General features: G+C 43.1%; 1 protein-coding gene across 1 annotated transcript in view; it reads right to left on the bottom strand.

Annotated features, from left to right (window-relative positions):
• Positions 1 to 10,819: 10,819 nt before the first annotated feature.
• CAMKK1 (calcium/calmodulin dependent protein kinase kinase 1) overlaps positions 10,820 to 16,514 on the bottom strand; it is a 177,747-nt gene continuing 172,052 nt past the window's right edge. Inside the window, exon 16 of the mRNA XM_030222611.1 lies at positions 10,820 to 10,905. Coding sequence (XP_030078471.1) covers positions 10,833 to 10,905 — 73 coding nt within the window. The 3' untranslated portion in view covers positions 10,820 to 10,832. The remainder of the gene's footprint in view (positions 10,906 to 16,514) is intronic.

The following is a 16,514-nucleotide window of genomic DNA, read 5'->3' as shown; positions in this document are numbered from 1 at the left end:
ACGGGGCCAGACAACTAAAGGCGGTATTCTAACTCATGCATATTCATTTGGAATAGCTCCAAAATCTGGCCTGTTTGTGGTCCTCTAGAACTGGACGTGAATAGCACTGCTATAGTACATCAGTGCATGACCATATATCAGGGCTTCCCAAACCAGGTTTTCAGGATATCCGCTATGAATATGTACGGATACATTTGCATACAACTGATCTCTCTAGTGCATATTCATTGTGGACATCTGAAACCCAGCTGTTTGTGGGGTCCTTAGGACAGGCTTGGGAAGTTCTGTTTATACCTGGAGAGTACATAGGAGTGATTCGGATAATTACAATACATTTGTTACTCACTTTTCACATTCTTTCTTGACAGTAGGCGATGAAACTGACAGCCTTCTGAGCATGAGATGTGAGGAATCAGCCATATTTAGGTCACCAAAGCTACATTTAAAAAAGAGTTGGAATCTGGCTAAAAAAACATGACATTTAATTAATCAGGAATGTCCAAGTCTGACAGGGCAGGTAATTAAGCATTCTGGTTATATAAGCTTTTGTTATAATTGGAAATGTATTTCCTAGCACTACATGAGACTCCCAACATCAATTTGTTCAAATTTATATTATACATGAAAGTGTCATATGAGCTGGGTCACGGATCCATTTCTCAACGCTTTTTTGTCACAAATACCCCTTCGTACCCCATCACCTGCTCAAGCAAAGAATCAGCTAACCCAAAATAGACAGCAGAAAGAGAAACTCTACTGGAGAATTAACACTTAGGCAACCTTTTGCAAAGGTGCAGTAGGCTCTACGCATGTGCAGCATGCACCAAAATGAGACTACTGCCCCCTGGTGGTAATTTTGGATTTGGCATGCGCCCATACTTCGGGGACAAATTATGTTTTTTATTTCCTACCAGGTGAAGAGTTAATCGGCAGTTGGTGAACACTGACCAGTCACTGGAGCCCTTACTGCTAGATCAATGGGCAGCGTTAAGGGCTCAGGCTGTAAATAGATTTGCACTGGTTTCAATTTTACCGCAGGTCCTTTTCCTGGCTCATTGAAAAAAAAGTCCTTTTTCCCAGGTGTGGTAAAACCTGACCCGGCGCGCGCCAAAAACTTACACCCACACTACCGCAGGCCACATTTTGCCACGGCTTAGTGAAAGGACTCCTGTAATAACTGCACCAAAAGCAGGATGATTTAATGACTTTATTGTCAGTTTTCGAGTAGAAAAGCATGCAAAAAATAGCTTCTTTATTAATGGTACATATTTACAGGGTAACAGCCACACGCTGTTACTGAACACATATGCATCATGCTTGAGTTCTTGGATATACACTGTACATTGGCTACATTTTATACTAAAGGAACAATGGACATTAGCACACACAGATACAAAGCAGGTAAACACCAGCAAAGCTACAGTGTAATGTGGTAACATTGTATCCTGGCTCATTGTTTTCCAGAACAGACCGTTCTAGTCATGTTATCTATAGAGGAACTCTTCAAGGTTGAGGAATGCTTATCATAAGAGCACAGTACAACTTGAAGTGTACCCTACTCAAGAGAATTTTCAAAGGGGCTTTGTGAAGATCTGTCTAATATCTGGATATAGTAGAGCAATGGCTGTTCATGCCTGGGTAATGCCACCCTGTGCAGTTGAAACTGTGCATCGTCACAGAGAGCTACAAGCCAAAATGCTTTTTTTTTTTTTTTACAATAAAATAATGATTATTTACATTATTTTCCCCCCCAGTTTGGATTAAGTCCCCATCCTTGTTTCATGGTGCCTGATGCACTAAAAGTTGAAAACAGCTTAGTACATCTAGGCCAGCGTTTCTCAACCCAGGCCTTGGGAAAAACTCAGCCAGTTAAATTTTGGGCTACTCACAATGTATAAGGCAGATTTGCATACAATGGAGTGCATACAAATCTCTCTTGTATATATTTATTATGGATAGCCAAAAAATTAAATTGACTTGGGTGAGTCCCGAGAACAAGGTTGGAAATCACTGATCTAGGCTCATAAGCTATCATCTACACTACGGTTTGCTAGTTGTTACAGACATGGTTACATAACATGGTGAAAAATGTGAAGTAGAACCTCCTAAATGCAAAAGTAAACCAATTAACAGAGGGCCCAATTGGATGATTTTTCTGTTGTAATTAATCATAGTTGTATTGTTCTTCTGGCATCTGGAATTTGGGATAATGTTAGGACTTCTAATTTTGGGCCGAGAGGTTCACTGCCTTGGAACGAGTGCACTAGCAAGGGATGGCTGAGATCATCTTGGGAGGAAAGAGTCAATCCTGTCTTACCCCAATCCAACATCGATTCTGTCCATCTCTGAAGAAGAGATGATGAAGCCCCTCTAAAGGCTTTGCAGAATGTTGAGTTGGTTCTACTAGGTGGAGATGAGTACAAAAGGGACTGGACAAGGAAATTACATAAAAGAATGGACTAGAAGGCATAAGCAGGAGAATGGGGTGGGCCATTGGGGCTATGACCCAACCAATATTTTGCCTGGGGGCAGGGGCTAGACATTGGTTTATTTGGTTTCTCTAACCCAAAATGTAATCTCACTGCCCCTGCAAGAAAGGTTAGGTAATATCTACTAGCCCTTGCAGACTAACTAATGGTACCCTGTCAGACATCCAGGGCCAGAGATATGTGACAAATTCAAGGCTGCGCCTGAATTAAGCAGTTTTCAGTCTGATTAAACCTTGTTAAGAGAAAGTTTGCTTTCCCCAGATTTCCTTCAAAAATCTGCCATTTTTTTCTTCAGTGGACCTGGTGAAAATCCAAATGAGATCCAAAACATTTGAACAGTGGTCTGAAGTTTTAACATAAATAATAAACCTACTCAGATTCACTAGCATGTCCAAAATCCCTAAAAGCTGTCATAGTTATACCGTCTGAAGATTTGGTGAATTTTCCAGGCTAGCAGGAAATCTGCCTATTTTTCACCATACCTGCTTTTGAAAGGTTTGCATATTTCTGTTTATAGGTAAGAGCACAAATACACATTTCTGTTGATCTCTGGAATCTGTGTTCATTATATTACGCACAGACATTTTCCCTACAGACCTGAAGTTCAGATGCAATAAAATAAGCAGCTTGTAAAAATTCAAGTAATTGTTTTCAAGAAACATTCCCCTCCCTCCCACCTTATTACAGTGATCAAACACTGATCAATAAAGCATTTCTATGTATTCATTACACTGTTCTCCCTAGAAACCTTTGCCAGGTGGGTGGCATAAAAGAACAGTTGGGTGGGGGTGGGGGAAATACTGCGCAGTATTATAACATTTTCTGTTACGTTAGCTGGGCGGTCAGTAAAATCAGCGGGTGGTATACTCATTCAAAAGGTCCTGGGGAAAACACTGCAGAACTTAACTTAGCAGTTTTATGGCACTGCTCATACTACTACTACTACTACTTAACATTTCTAAAGCGCTACTAGGGTTACGCAGCGCTGTACAATTTAACATAGAAGGACAGTCCCTGCTCAAGGAGCTCACAATCTAAAGGACAAATGTACAGTCAGTCAAATTGGGGCAGTCTAGATTTCCTGAAGGGTAAAAAGGTTAGGTGCCGAAAGCAACATTGAAGAGGTGGGCTTTGAGCAAAGATTTGAAGATGGGTAGGGAGGGGGCTTGGCGTAAGGGCTCAGGAAGTTTATTCCAAGCATAGGGTGAGGCGAGGCAGAATGGGCGGAGCCTGGAGTTGGCAGTGGTGGAGAAGGGTACTGAGAGGAGGGATTTGTCCTGTGAGCGGAGGTTTCGGGCAGGAACGTAAGGGGAGATGAGAGTAGAGAGGTAGTGAGGGGCAGCAGACTGAGTGCATTTGTAGGTAAGAAGGAGAAGCTTGAACTGAATGCGGTATCTGATCGGAAGCCAGTGAAGTGACCTGAGGAGAGGGGTGATATGAGTATATCGGTTCAGGCGGAATATAAGACATGCAGCAGAGTTCTGAACGGATTGAAGGAGGGATAGATGGCTAAGTGGGAGGCCAGTGAGGAGTAGGTTGCAGTGGTCATATTTTCTCCTGCAAGAAATTCAAAGAATGTATGTACTATCTCTTTCTAAGCAGGGCTAGTGTAAAGGCATTATACCCCCTAGATGTACTCTCCTCAATTACTTTCAACCCCCCTTGCCAGAGATTTTGAAAGTTAAAATTCATTGATCATAATCACCCCAACGCCACCCCCTTCCAGAAAAATATTGTAAAAATGCATAACTGGACAACGTACTTTTGTAAATGTGCTGAAATCCAGGTTGGTTTCTAGAAGACGTAATTACTTATTGCCAGCTTTTCCTTCAACTAAAAACATACAGTTTAAGGCTCCTTTAGCTCAATCTTTTTTTTTTCCCTACCTACTCGTTATTGGAATAACCTCCAATGCAAACTACGTTTACTGAGAAATTAATTTTTTGTTTTGTAAAGCTTTGAAAACATATCTATTTACTAGACCCGGGGGAGGGGGGTGCTTAATTTTTTGTTACTGCATGTAATGATTATGTTGTTTCTTTGCATCTGTGTAATTCCTGATGTTCTGCCTCTTAGTTATACTGGTTGTAAATCGCCTTGAATCTAAAGTAAGAGAGTTGGCGAGAGATAAATCCCTGATAACATAACATAACATGCATATTATAAAATGAGAGCAAAGCTTAAGCACCATTTCCCCAGATAAATAGACTATTTACTCTCCTTGAAGGTAAAAGTACACTCTTGTAGTCTTGAGTGACACTGGCTGTTAGTCCTGTCATTTTGCTATGACTGTAGCTGCTCTTTGCTGCCCCCCTACCTGGTCTGCCTAATAGTTAAGCTGGCCCTGATATACCACCCAACAAGCAGAATGCTACCAAATGACAAGAAACATAGACAAAATATGTTTTTCTTTGTCATGCCTTAATGCTTACAACTTCAGATCATATGTAAAGGATGATGTTGGCCTTATGCTTTGCATATGTACAAGGCTGACAACTGGATCCAGAATCGTAGGACAGGGTTGATCCTTACTTCTTTGCATGCAGAGCTGATTTTCCCCATTGCATTCCCTAAGAAAAGCAAGACTACCTGGGACTGGATCAACCCTGTCTTGCAAATATGGATCTAGTTATCAGCCTTACTTATTTGTTTTGTTACATTTGTACCCCACGCTTTCCCACTCATGGCGGCTTACATGGGGCAATGGAGGGTTAAGTGACTTGCCCAGAGTCACAAGGAGCTGCCTGTGCCTGAAGTGGGAATCAAACTCAGTTCCCCAGGACCAAAGTCCACCACCCTAACCACTAGGCCACTCCTCCACAATAAAATATTCCTCTTGAGAAGCCCCTCACAGTATTTTCAACTGCATATTGCAGTATTTCTTCAGATCCTGTATTAACTTGCACATAACTACATTAGCGTCTTGTTTTGTGGCATTACTAATTTTTTTAAACATAAATATTCTATTCTTCCATTTTTGAGTATACTTGTGCGTGTTCACTTTTTACATACAGGAGATCAAGTTAAAACCAGATAATCATCCTCTATTAAAAATAATGAAGATCGTCATACTAATTTTGCTGCCTCACTTTTTTTGTTTAAATAGCAATACCAGAAAAATAAAATGCAAATAATTTAACAATGATGTAATCTATCCACGCAATGTGCCTCTCTGCCGAAAGCTCTGGATTTCTCCTAAAAGGCCAAACCTGTATGATCAAGTCAGCCAGCAGATGTCACTGTTGCACTATAGCTAAGGCAGACATAGCAACATCAGATACATTTATGATATATATCATTGGTAGCTTGGCAAGTTATATTCAGGTACAAGTAGATCTTTCCCTGTCTGAGTCTCCAGAGGGCTTAGAGTCTAAGCTCTTATTTACTAACCTGTGTTAATGCGATTTAACACACACTAAATAAAGTTAGCCCCATTATTCTCAACCGGGCCCATTTACTATCTATGCGCTTAATTTGAATGAGCACAGTTCAACAGATGAGGGCCTAAATTAGTACTTAAGGCATCAAAGGATAATATGACTTGCCCAAGATCATCACGAGCAAAAAAAAGTAGGATATAATCCTGGCTTCCCTGGTTCTCAGCCTGCTGACCTAACCACTAGATATGGACATAGTTTGAGAGGCTATGCGGAAGGCGGGGGGGGGGGGGGGGGAAGGGGAAAGAATGCTCTGCCTGTCTCATCAGCTCATAACCTTGGGGTCATCTTCGACTCCTCCCTCTCCTTCTCTGCACATATTCAACAGACTGCTAAAACCTGTCGTTTCTTTCTCTATAATATCACCAAAATTCGCCCTTTCCTTTCTGAGCACACTACCAGAACCCTCATCCACACTCTTATCACCTCTCGCTTAGACTATTGCAACTTGCTTCTCACAGGTCTCCCACTTAGCCATCTCTCTCCTCTTCAATCTGTTCAAAATTCTGCTGCACGACTAATATTCCGCCAGGGTCGTTATGCTCATATTAGCCCTCTCCTCAAGTCACTTCACTGGCTTCCTATCCGTTTCCGCATACAGTTCAAACCCCTGTTATTGACCTATAAGTGCATTCACTCTGCAGCTCCTCAGCACCTCTCCACTCTCATCTCTCCCTACATTCCTCCCCAGGAACTCCATTCACTGGGTAAATCTCTCTTATCTGCACCCTTCTCCTCCACTGCTAACTCCAGACTCCGTTCCTTTTATCTTGCTGCACCATATGCCTGGAATAGGCTTCCTGAGCCGGTACATCAAGCTCCATCTCTGACTGTCTTCGAATCTAAGCTAAAAGCCCACCTTTTTGATGCTGCTTTTAACTCCTAACCCTAATTCACTTGTTCAGAACCCTTATTTTATCCTCCTCACTTTAATATTCCCTTATCTCTTGTTTGTCCTGTTTGTCTGTCCTAATTAGATTGTAAGCTCTGTCGAGCAGGGACTGTCTCTTCATGTTCAAGTGTACAGCGCTGCGTACATCTAGTAGCACTTTAGAAATGATAAGTAGTAGTACTCTGCCAAATATCATGAGCACAAGCTAAGAATGTAGAATAACAGCAGGCATCACTGACAGAGAAGTACAACAGCAAGGACTGTGAAGACTCAAAGCATGCATGGTGCAACTGGTTCCATGTCAGAAATCTGAGTAGGAGGTGGTGAGGGACTGGCAGTACTGCACAAGCTTGCTATACGAAAGGCAGGGGAGATGCAAAAGTGGGAGAAGGCAGGGGGAGAGATGTAGGGAACAAATGGAAGAGAGCAACGAAGATGGGGAGGCATGCAATGAGAGGAGAGACTGATGGAACTGGTGGAGTTGGGAAAAGGGTGGAGGGGGAAGGTGAGAAAGGGGAATATAAGAGGAGATAGGAGAAGGGAGAAATTGGGTAGAAAGGGGGAAGAAGGGTAGGGAGGAGAGATGAGTGGGAAACGGTGGAAAGGGAAAGGTAAGAGGAGATGGAGGGTGGAAAGAGGAGAGGTGAAAGAAAAGGTGAGAAGAGAAGGGAAATATATGGAGGACATAAGGAAAGAGAAGGGTGGAAAGAGGTGAGGGATGTGTGATAATGGTAGGGAGAAAGCAGTGTGTGACAGGCGGGGAGGAGGTATATATATATGAGGAGAGGTGAGGAGCAAGGAATGTGTGTGAGATGGCAGGAGAGGAGGAAGAACAGAATGGAAGAGTATAGACAAAATAAGGAGAAAGGAAAACAAAAGAAAATTAACCTATAAATGGCAAGAAAAGAAAGATGGCAACAGGGTGGGAAATCTAGCAAATGCTGAATAAAATGGGCAACAAAAGAAGGAAACTTAGAAATCAGAATGGAGAGGAAATGTGAGAAAGGGGAAAAAGTATTAATTAAAAGAGAGAAGGGATAGAAAGGGATTTTTAACTCACTCCTTTTCTCAGTAGCTTAAAGTGAGCCATATTCAGGTAAAGTAGACATTTTCCTGTCCCTAGGGGACTTAAAATCAGAGTCTGTACCAGCGACTAGAGAAAAGAAAACAAATCTAAATGAAATAATAATGAACACAGGAATAACACTTAAGGAGGATCTAGAAAGAAACATACAGGAGAACAGAAGATCAAGAAATACAAAGGTTGAAGAATATTATATGAAGTCGTCCTGCTGCAACTACAAGTGAAATGATGGAGGGGGTGGGGACAGGCCTGGGGCAGGGGAATGAGAGTGATAAAGTGAATTCATGTCTACACCCCACTGGAGCCCAGGCAATACTCCAGATGAATTAAACACCTCTCTAGCTCTACGTCCATCTACGCGTTCCAATAGTTCTCTACTTTGATTTTTATCCCCCCCCCCCCCCAAATATTTAACTGGCCAGGAACAGCACCTGGCTGGTTAAATGGCACTTAGCCGCCTAAGAAGGGAAAAAGTAAACATTCATACAGACAAGCTTAATTTTAGCTATTGCCTGTATTGCCTGGACAATCCTGAGGTTAAAGGTCAAGGCTGAGTGAACAAATCAGTCTTATATAAATTAACATCATTTTCTACAATTTTTCAATTAGAAAAAGAATGTAATCCTTCATTGACCAGTTCCACAATTACCTACTCTAAAGAGCACTATGAATAAAAAAAGTTATATATTACCTATTTTCCTATCCAAACATTTAAATCTTATTCTTATAAAATAGGCAATTACATTTAAGATTCCATTCTGTCATGAACTGGCCACTCCACAGATACTTAACAAAACCCTTCACTTATTCGGGAAAGAACTCTGACTTAAGTTTTCCTAAGACAGCTGTTCTTATGTATCCTGCAATATTCACTGGGGGATAGCCGGTTATCTCCCACTGAATATTGCCGGTTACCGGCTAGAAGATAACCGGTTATATCATGCAATATAGCCGTCTATCTTCGAATATCCAATCCACATCCACCTATTGTAAGAGGCCATGTCGGGCTGCTTAAATAGCTGGTATATCTTTTGCTGGTTTAAAGGTAACTGGCTATCTTCTAATATCAACTTAGCCGGTTAACTTTAAACTGGCTAAAAATAAACCAGATATTCAATGCTGCTCACCAGAAACAGCCCGGCATTAATATCTGGGCTGCCCGCCGACTGCGGGAGTTAACTGGACCCCCTCCCGTGGTCTGAATATCGGCCCCTATGTTCTTTGCCAATTTCTAGGTCAGTGCCGCTCCATCTTTTTCACAGCCCCAAATGAAGTTGCAAATTCTGCATTTAGGGTTGAGACTCATCATTGGCCTGCACCTCTTGTGGAGCCTATATTATAATTAGGCCTGTGTAGGCTCCACAGGAGGTAGGAAAAGCACAGCAGCATCAGAGCCCATGCTACAGGACAGCCAGGAGCAGAAGCAGTAAGGTAGGGTTGAAGATCACTGCATGTCATATACAAGCCTACACAATCAAAAGCCAAAAAAAAAACCCCAAACAAACAATGGTAGGAATTATTAGGAAAAGGAATGGGAAATAAATGGAGAATATCAAAATGTCTCTGTATCGCACTCTTCAGTGCAATTCTGGTCACTACCTCTAAAAAAAAAGATAGAGCAGAATTAAAGTTACAGAGAAGGGTGACCAAAATGATAAAGGGTATGCAGCGACTCCCCTGTGAAGAAAGGTTAAAGAGGTTAGGACTCTTCAGCTCTGAGGAAAGAAGGCTGAGAGGCGATATGACAGATATATAAAATCATGAGTGTAATACAACAGGTAAATGCAGATTTGTTATTTACTCTTTCAAATAGAAAAAGGACAAGGGGGACACTCCAATAAAAGTCATTAATTAGCATATTTAAAATAAATTAATAACCAATAAAATAAATATTGTTTTTTCACTTGGTTTATGACTATGCTCTTGAATTTGTTGCCAGAGGATGTGGTAAAAGCAGTTAGCCAGGGTGGGTTTAAATAAAGGTTTGGATAAGTTCCTGGGGGAAAACCCATAAACTGCTGTTAATTAAGTAGACTAGGGGGAAGCCACGTCTTATCTGAATGTGCATTCAGTCTATCTACTTTTTGGGATTATGCCAGGTACTTGTAACCTAGATTGGCCACAGTTGGAAACAGGATAGTGGGCTTGATGGACCTTTGGTCTGACTCAGTTTGACAGTTCTTACATACTTATATATGTGCACACAGGTGTTCTTGGGGGAAGGAGTTGGATGTATTTGTTATAAAATATGCAGGTTCACAAATAGAGTATATGCACGGAGGTGTGAAATTCTGGTCATAGGAAATAGGTTTTATGCCATTGGAGTATACTGGCTTCCATGGTTCCAGCAACTGGGACCTACAATATATCAGAATGCTAAAGTAAAAACTGCAAAAAATTACACAGTTTCCCCAAAACATCATCCCAAACTAAACAACTGCAGATTAGCTTTAACACTCTGAGTTGGGAACCTGTAAGGTGGTGTCAACAGCAGTTAATGACAAGATTTTGATTCATTGAATATAAATAAAATCACATCCATAGGTCCATTGCTCATATCATCCTCAAAATACTTTGAGTGTATGGCACACATCTGAGCACAAATGGCGGTGAGGTATGCGGGGGGGGGGGGGGGGGGGGGGGGGGGGGGGCTGCTCCGTACACAAACAAATACACACAGACAAATACGGTTTGCACATTCTACAAAGACAGCCAAGGTGGGTGTATCCCTTGAACAACTGTAAACTTTCACAAAGCCTGGAGAAGATCCGTAGCTTATTTTGATTTTTCTTTTTACACTTTTTGAAGGTTGCAAGCTTTGGTTCGTGATGGCCATGTGTGTGCGTGTTTGATACATGCAAGTCTGTGTAACACTGGAACACATCGTCAACAGCAGCAGGTGAACCGAGGTTGGTCAAGAAATGGTATGTTCAGGAAACAGCCTCATCTTCTTTCACGTTGGGCAGCTCCGAATCCTTCACACCGTCTCCACTGACTTGTTTTCTACAGGAAACACATGAAGAGGGACATGTCTTACTAAACACACCTTTGCCTTCACACACCTTAATATATAAAGGGGGCAGTATAATTACAGGCCTTCTACAAGTAGACCCCTGTTTTGTAAATGCATATGGCAGTGGCGTATCCACAGGTGGGCCTGGGTGGGCCAGGGCCCACCCACTTAGGGCTCAGGCCCACCCAACAATAGCACAAGTTTAGCGGTAGCTGGTGGGGATCCCAAGCTCCACCAGCTGAAAACTTCTTCCTGATGGTAACGAAAACACTGCTCTCCACAATACCGGCACCACCGGTTGAGATATTTTTTTGCTGGTGCTGGTGGTGCCGGGGGTAGGGGAGGAGAACACTCGGTGCCCACCCACTTCTTGCCTAGGCCCACCCAAAATCTGTTATTTGGCTACGCCCCTGGCATATGGGCAGGTGTGTACCTTTATAAAATACTAGGGATAAACTCCCCTAATTCTACAAACTTTCATGCACCAATTTACGCTTAGGGCTAGATCTTATATATGACCCTAAAAAATTAGTGCCGAAAAAGTCACTATTCTATAAACTGTGCTTAAAGTTAGGTGTGCTTTACAGAATAGTGTTTATGCCTGGGACTCGCACCTAACATTAGACACAGCCATTTGCAACAACTGAAGCATGGTGGAAATGTTCACGCCTAAATTGGGTGTGTAGTCCCTTGTATTCTATAACAATGCACCTAAATGCTAGGAATTCCGCCCATGACCTTCCCATTTCCGTGCCCCTCCCTTTTTTTTTTTACTCACACATAAAATTTAGGCGGGAATCCTGTGACTAAATTTACACGTGCAAGTTCCATTTAAATTGAATTAGTGAGCCAATTATTAGCACTAATTGGGCTTGTTATTCAATTAAATTGTGTGCACAATTTTTGGTGACTTGTATAGAATTAGGGGGTTAGTGCACAAAGATACACACGCGCAAGATATAGAATTCTGTCGGATACGTATTTAACTTAATTTAATAATTAGTTGCTAATTGCCATTAACAACCAATTACTGGCCATAATTGATGTTAATTGACACTAATTAGTTACACACGTAAATTCTGTAAATTGCAAGCGCAAAATTCTTAGCGTGCAGCAGCAAGGGGGTGTGGGCATGGGCGGGTCAGGGGCATTCCTAGCACTTATGTGTGCGTGTTATTGAATACAAGCATTTACTCACCTAACGCCTGAATTTAGGTGTGAGCATTTACACTGGCCATTGAGCTAGTTTAAGAGCTCGCGCCTAAAGTTAGGTGTGTAAACAATTACTTAAACTAGTATTCTACAATGGCGCTTGCATCCCTGCCCCTAATTTCAGTCGATCTATAGCGAATTACCCCCAAACTCTCAGATTATCTAATGCTGTTAGCATCTTTGTTTTTGATTTTCAGTTTGTTACAGCTGTACCCGAGTCCCTGAGGTAGATGATTTTGAAACCCACAGTGTCGGGAGTTTAGGGAAGCTGCGGAGAAGGAATGGTTTTATTTTGTAAGGTGCATAGACTACAGCGCTGCTGGGTTAGGGTATAGGAGCTTCTACCCAGTAGCATCAAGATAACTGCTGTATTTGTAATACTGTGAAAAATGTTGATGATTTCATGTTTCTCTTTCATAAGGACTGTTGCTGCATTTATGATAAAACTTGCGTGATATGGTATGAATGATTTTATTTAGCTTACAGTGTGTGTACGGATTAAGGCCCAGATGCACAAAACTTTAACAACCCTTTAACGACCCTTTATCAAAGAAATTGCCAACCGTTTCATGTACTAAAGCCCATTTTTCGAGGACCGTAGCAGCTAACGAAAATGGAATGCAGATGAGCAATTAGTGTAAAAAACCCTTTTGAAATGACATGCACTAACGTTTTCCGATTGGTTTAACGAAGGAAAACGCCGAGAAACCTAACGAGAGGAGAGGTCTGTACCTCTCGTTAGGGCTCTCCGGCTAAAAACTCTAATGTAGAACTAAAAAAAAAAAAGAACAGGGGGGGGGGGGGGGGGTGAAAACACGCGCCAGGGGCGTCCTTTATTGACGCCCCAGGTCGCCGCTGCTCCCCGCTCCCTCTGCAAGCAATCCAGAAGTTAAAAAATAAAGGACCGGGAGGGGGCAAAGGCGCTCGTCAGGAGCGTCCTGTTTGAACGGCCTTGCCCCCCCCCCACCCCGTCCCGAGGTCGCCGCTGCTCCCCGCATTATAAATTTAAAAAGCAAACGAAGAAATCCTTACTTTAGAAGCCCTGGCCGGCCCCCCTCCATTCCTCTGTACTATTCTGTCAACCCCACAGCTCCGCCTCCTGACACCCTCCGCCCTGTGCCCCGCCTCCTCTGCGGGTCCTCGCCATTATTCCCCCTCTCCATCGGGCCCCCCTCCCTCTTACCGGGCCCGTGCAGCGCCTCTCACCTCTATGTGAAGGCGCTGCACGGGCAAGAAGATCAGCTGACGCCTCTGTCTTCCATTCTTCCTTCGCGTCTCTCTCCTTTTGGGCCCGCCCCCGTCTGACGTTGGTTACTTACAGACGTATGATACCTTGTACTTTTCAATACCGCACCGAACATTTCTGAGCTGTTTTTTTTACTGCATTCTTCGTTTTTTAAAATTCGCTAAGTACTTTTACGATTTTGATTTTTTTACGTTTGGTTGATGCATCTGGGCCTAAGTCCATGTTTATATTTCCTTCTTACACTGCTGCCATTAATGACAAGGTTGGTAAACGGCCGGTTTGCAGTGTGAAGACCCAGTGAATGAAAAACTCATTTCACCCTCTGTAATGATCAGAATTTCTGGATCACTGCATGAATGAGTTAAACTTCTGATGGTCTTTATCATTACTTTTTCACTATTTTTACACACTGTGAGCTTCTTATATGTAGGTAAAATTTGTTTGACTTTCATTTTCCCGGCTTGCGAATTGTGTGTGGACTTTGATACCAGTAGATATTTGGGATTTGTTAATACAGTCTGGCAGCAGATACAGAAGCAACAGTCTTAACAAAACTGAATGCTGAAGCCTGTACTGTCGGTATAAACAAACTCTGGGAATAGCTTCTGAGCTGGCCCCACATCCAGTCATGGATAAATGAAAAATATAAAATCTCTTGATCTTTTAAAGCTTTTGCAGACGGCAAGCTACTTTATCCATGAGAAAACAGAAAATGTTTCTATCTGTAGCTTTCATAAGTTATTCTGCACAGGAAATAATAGAGATAAATATTTTGTGTGGCTTAACAGGGTGTCAGGTTCTGGTTAACTTCAAGGGTGGCACATAGATTTAGCAGAAGCGTAGCTAGGTTGTGATGCCAGGGGGAGCAGAGAGGCGTACATGTACACCACATAGGCACACGCACGCACCGCGTAGCTGCGACGGACTGGCTGAAAAATAGGCGCCGTTGCTGTCTGAAGTCAGTTTGGGGGAGCGGTCACTCCCCTGGCACCCCACCTAGCTACGCCTCTGAGATTTAGGCACCAATTCTATGGCTTACCAAGGGATGAGCTCAGATGTCCTGTGATAAGTTCCAAAATAGTTTTGAAATTTTTGTTGGAGGGGGCGGAGAGTAGGTGTTCCTGCACTCATCAGTTAGAGTATCCATATTACTATTTAGCGCAGGATTACCGCGTGAGCCAATATCACCTACACAATTGGTGTCGTAATTCCTTTTCAGGGCCACATGCTAATGGCAATATTAGGGGCCCTTTTAGTAAGCTGCAGTAGGCTGCAGGCCAAAATGAGACTACCGCCAGGCCAGCGCACCATCCTGCCGGTGATTTCAGATTTGGCACATGCCCATAATGTCTGGATGAATTATTTTTCTCCTATGCGTGCCGGTTCTGGTGGTAATTGACACTTGGCGTGCGCCAAGGGATTACCGCGCGTGTAACTTGTGAGCCTTCACCGCTAGATCAAAAGGTGGAGTTAAGGGCTCAGGCTGGTTTTGGGCGCACGCTGCTTTCATTTTTACTGCAGGCCCTTTTCCCGTCCCATTATTTATTTATTTGTTGCATTTGTATCCCACATTTTCCCATCTCTTTGCAGGCTCAATGTGGCTTACAATATCATGAATGGTGGACATGTATAAGAGAATATACAATTAGTAATACATATAGAACTTGGGTAGCATGATAATGAAGAAGCATGATATTAGTGTATCAAACAAACATTATAAGGCAATTCTGGGTATAAGTGTAGGGGTTCACATTTGTTGATCTTTGTGGTATGCTTTGTTAAAGAGATGGGTCTTCAGTAGTTTGCGGAAGTTAACTCGTAGATCGTTTTCATTAAAAAACACTCATCTTTTATAGATGGCGCATGCCCAATACACGAGCCTACAATACCGTAGGCCACTTTTTACCACAGTTTAGTAAAAGGACCCCTTGGTGCGTATCATGGGCGTAGCTATGTGGGGCCACGGGGGCCTGGGCACCCATAGGACCCCCCTGCTGATGACCCTCTCGACCCCCCCCCCGCCACCAACCCACCGTCGTCTACCTTTGCTGGCGGGGGACACCAACCTTCGCCAGCCGAGGTCCTCTTCTTCTTTCATTCTGTTTCTGAGTCTGACGTCCTGCACGTTGTACGTGCAGGATGTCAGACTCAGAAACAGAATGAAAGAAGAAGAGGACCTCGGCTGGCGGGGGTTGGGGTCCCTGCCAGCAAAGGTAGGCGACGGCAGGTTGACGGCAGCGGGGGGGTGGGGGTGGGGTCAAAGTTGTTGTTGTTGTTGGTGGCGGCGGCGGGGGTCGGCAATGGAGGGGGGGAGGAGAGGGGGCTAAAATACGCCCCCTCACCTCGGGCTCTGGACCCCCCTCCTGCCGAAGTCTGGTTACGTCCCTGGTGTGTAGCCTTTAATAGAAACACAGAAAATCAATCATTTTCCAGCTGTGGTAAAAATAGCCTTAGTATGTAGGAAAGTCCAGTGTAATATAACACTAAGGCCGTTCTGCACTGCAGCTTAGTAAACAGACCCTTATGTTACTACTTATTTTGGATTTAGCTCACACCTTTTTCAGTTGTAGCTCAAAGTGAGTTACATTCTGGTACACCAGGCCTCGGCAGCCATTTTGATGGCAGAGGCGGCAGGGGCAAGAACGACTGGAGATCACTCCTGTCCCGGATCAGCCACTAGACCACCAGGTTTTAAGGTGGGCCTGGGTGGGGGGCTCTGTCTCGTTGTGGGGGGAGCATGGGGTGGGAATCTGTGTTTTGTGGCAGCGGGGAGGAACTGTCTGGTTGCAGGGGAAGGAAGTGGGTGCAGGAGTTGGGCCTGGTCGGTTTTGGTTTCAGCGGCGCCTAAATGGGTAGTTCTACTGAAGATATATATATTTGTGAACCTGTTTAAATTAGATGTTTCAAATTACATGTTAACCACATGGCTAAATATTGATTTCAGTGGACCAAACCTGTTCTCAGGCACTGCAGTTTGTCAAGCCTTCAGAATATCCATAATAAACACTGATGCATATTTGTTGTGGATAACTTTAAAGAAGGGAGGGAGTTATCAACATGGGTTATTTTATTGTTAATCCAGGTTATTAGTAATTAGGTTTCATTGCATAAAATGGGACCCTGGGCCAAAAAAGCATGACT

This window comes from Microcaecilia unicolor, chromosome 13 (genome assembly GCF_901765095.1).
Source record: "Microcaecilia unicolor chromosome 13, aMicUni1.1, whole genome shotgun sequence".
NCBI classification, from domain to species: domain Eukaryota; kingdom Metazoa; phylum Chordata; class Amphibia; order Gymnophiona; family Siphonopidae; genus Microcaecilia; species Microcaecilia unicolor.
This window is presented reverse-complemented; position numbering and strand designations above follow the sequence as displayed.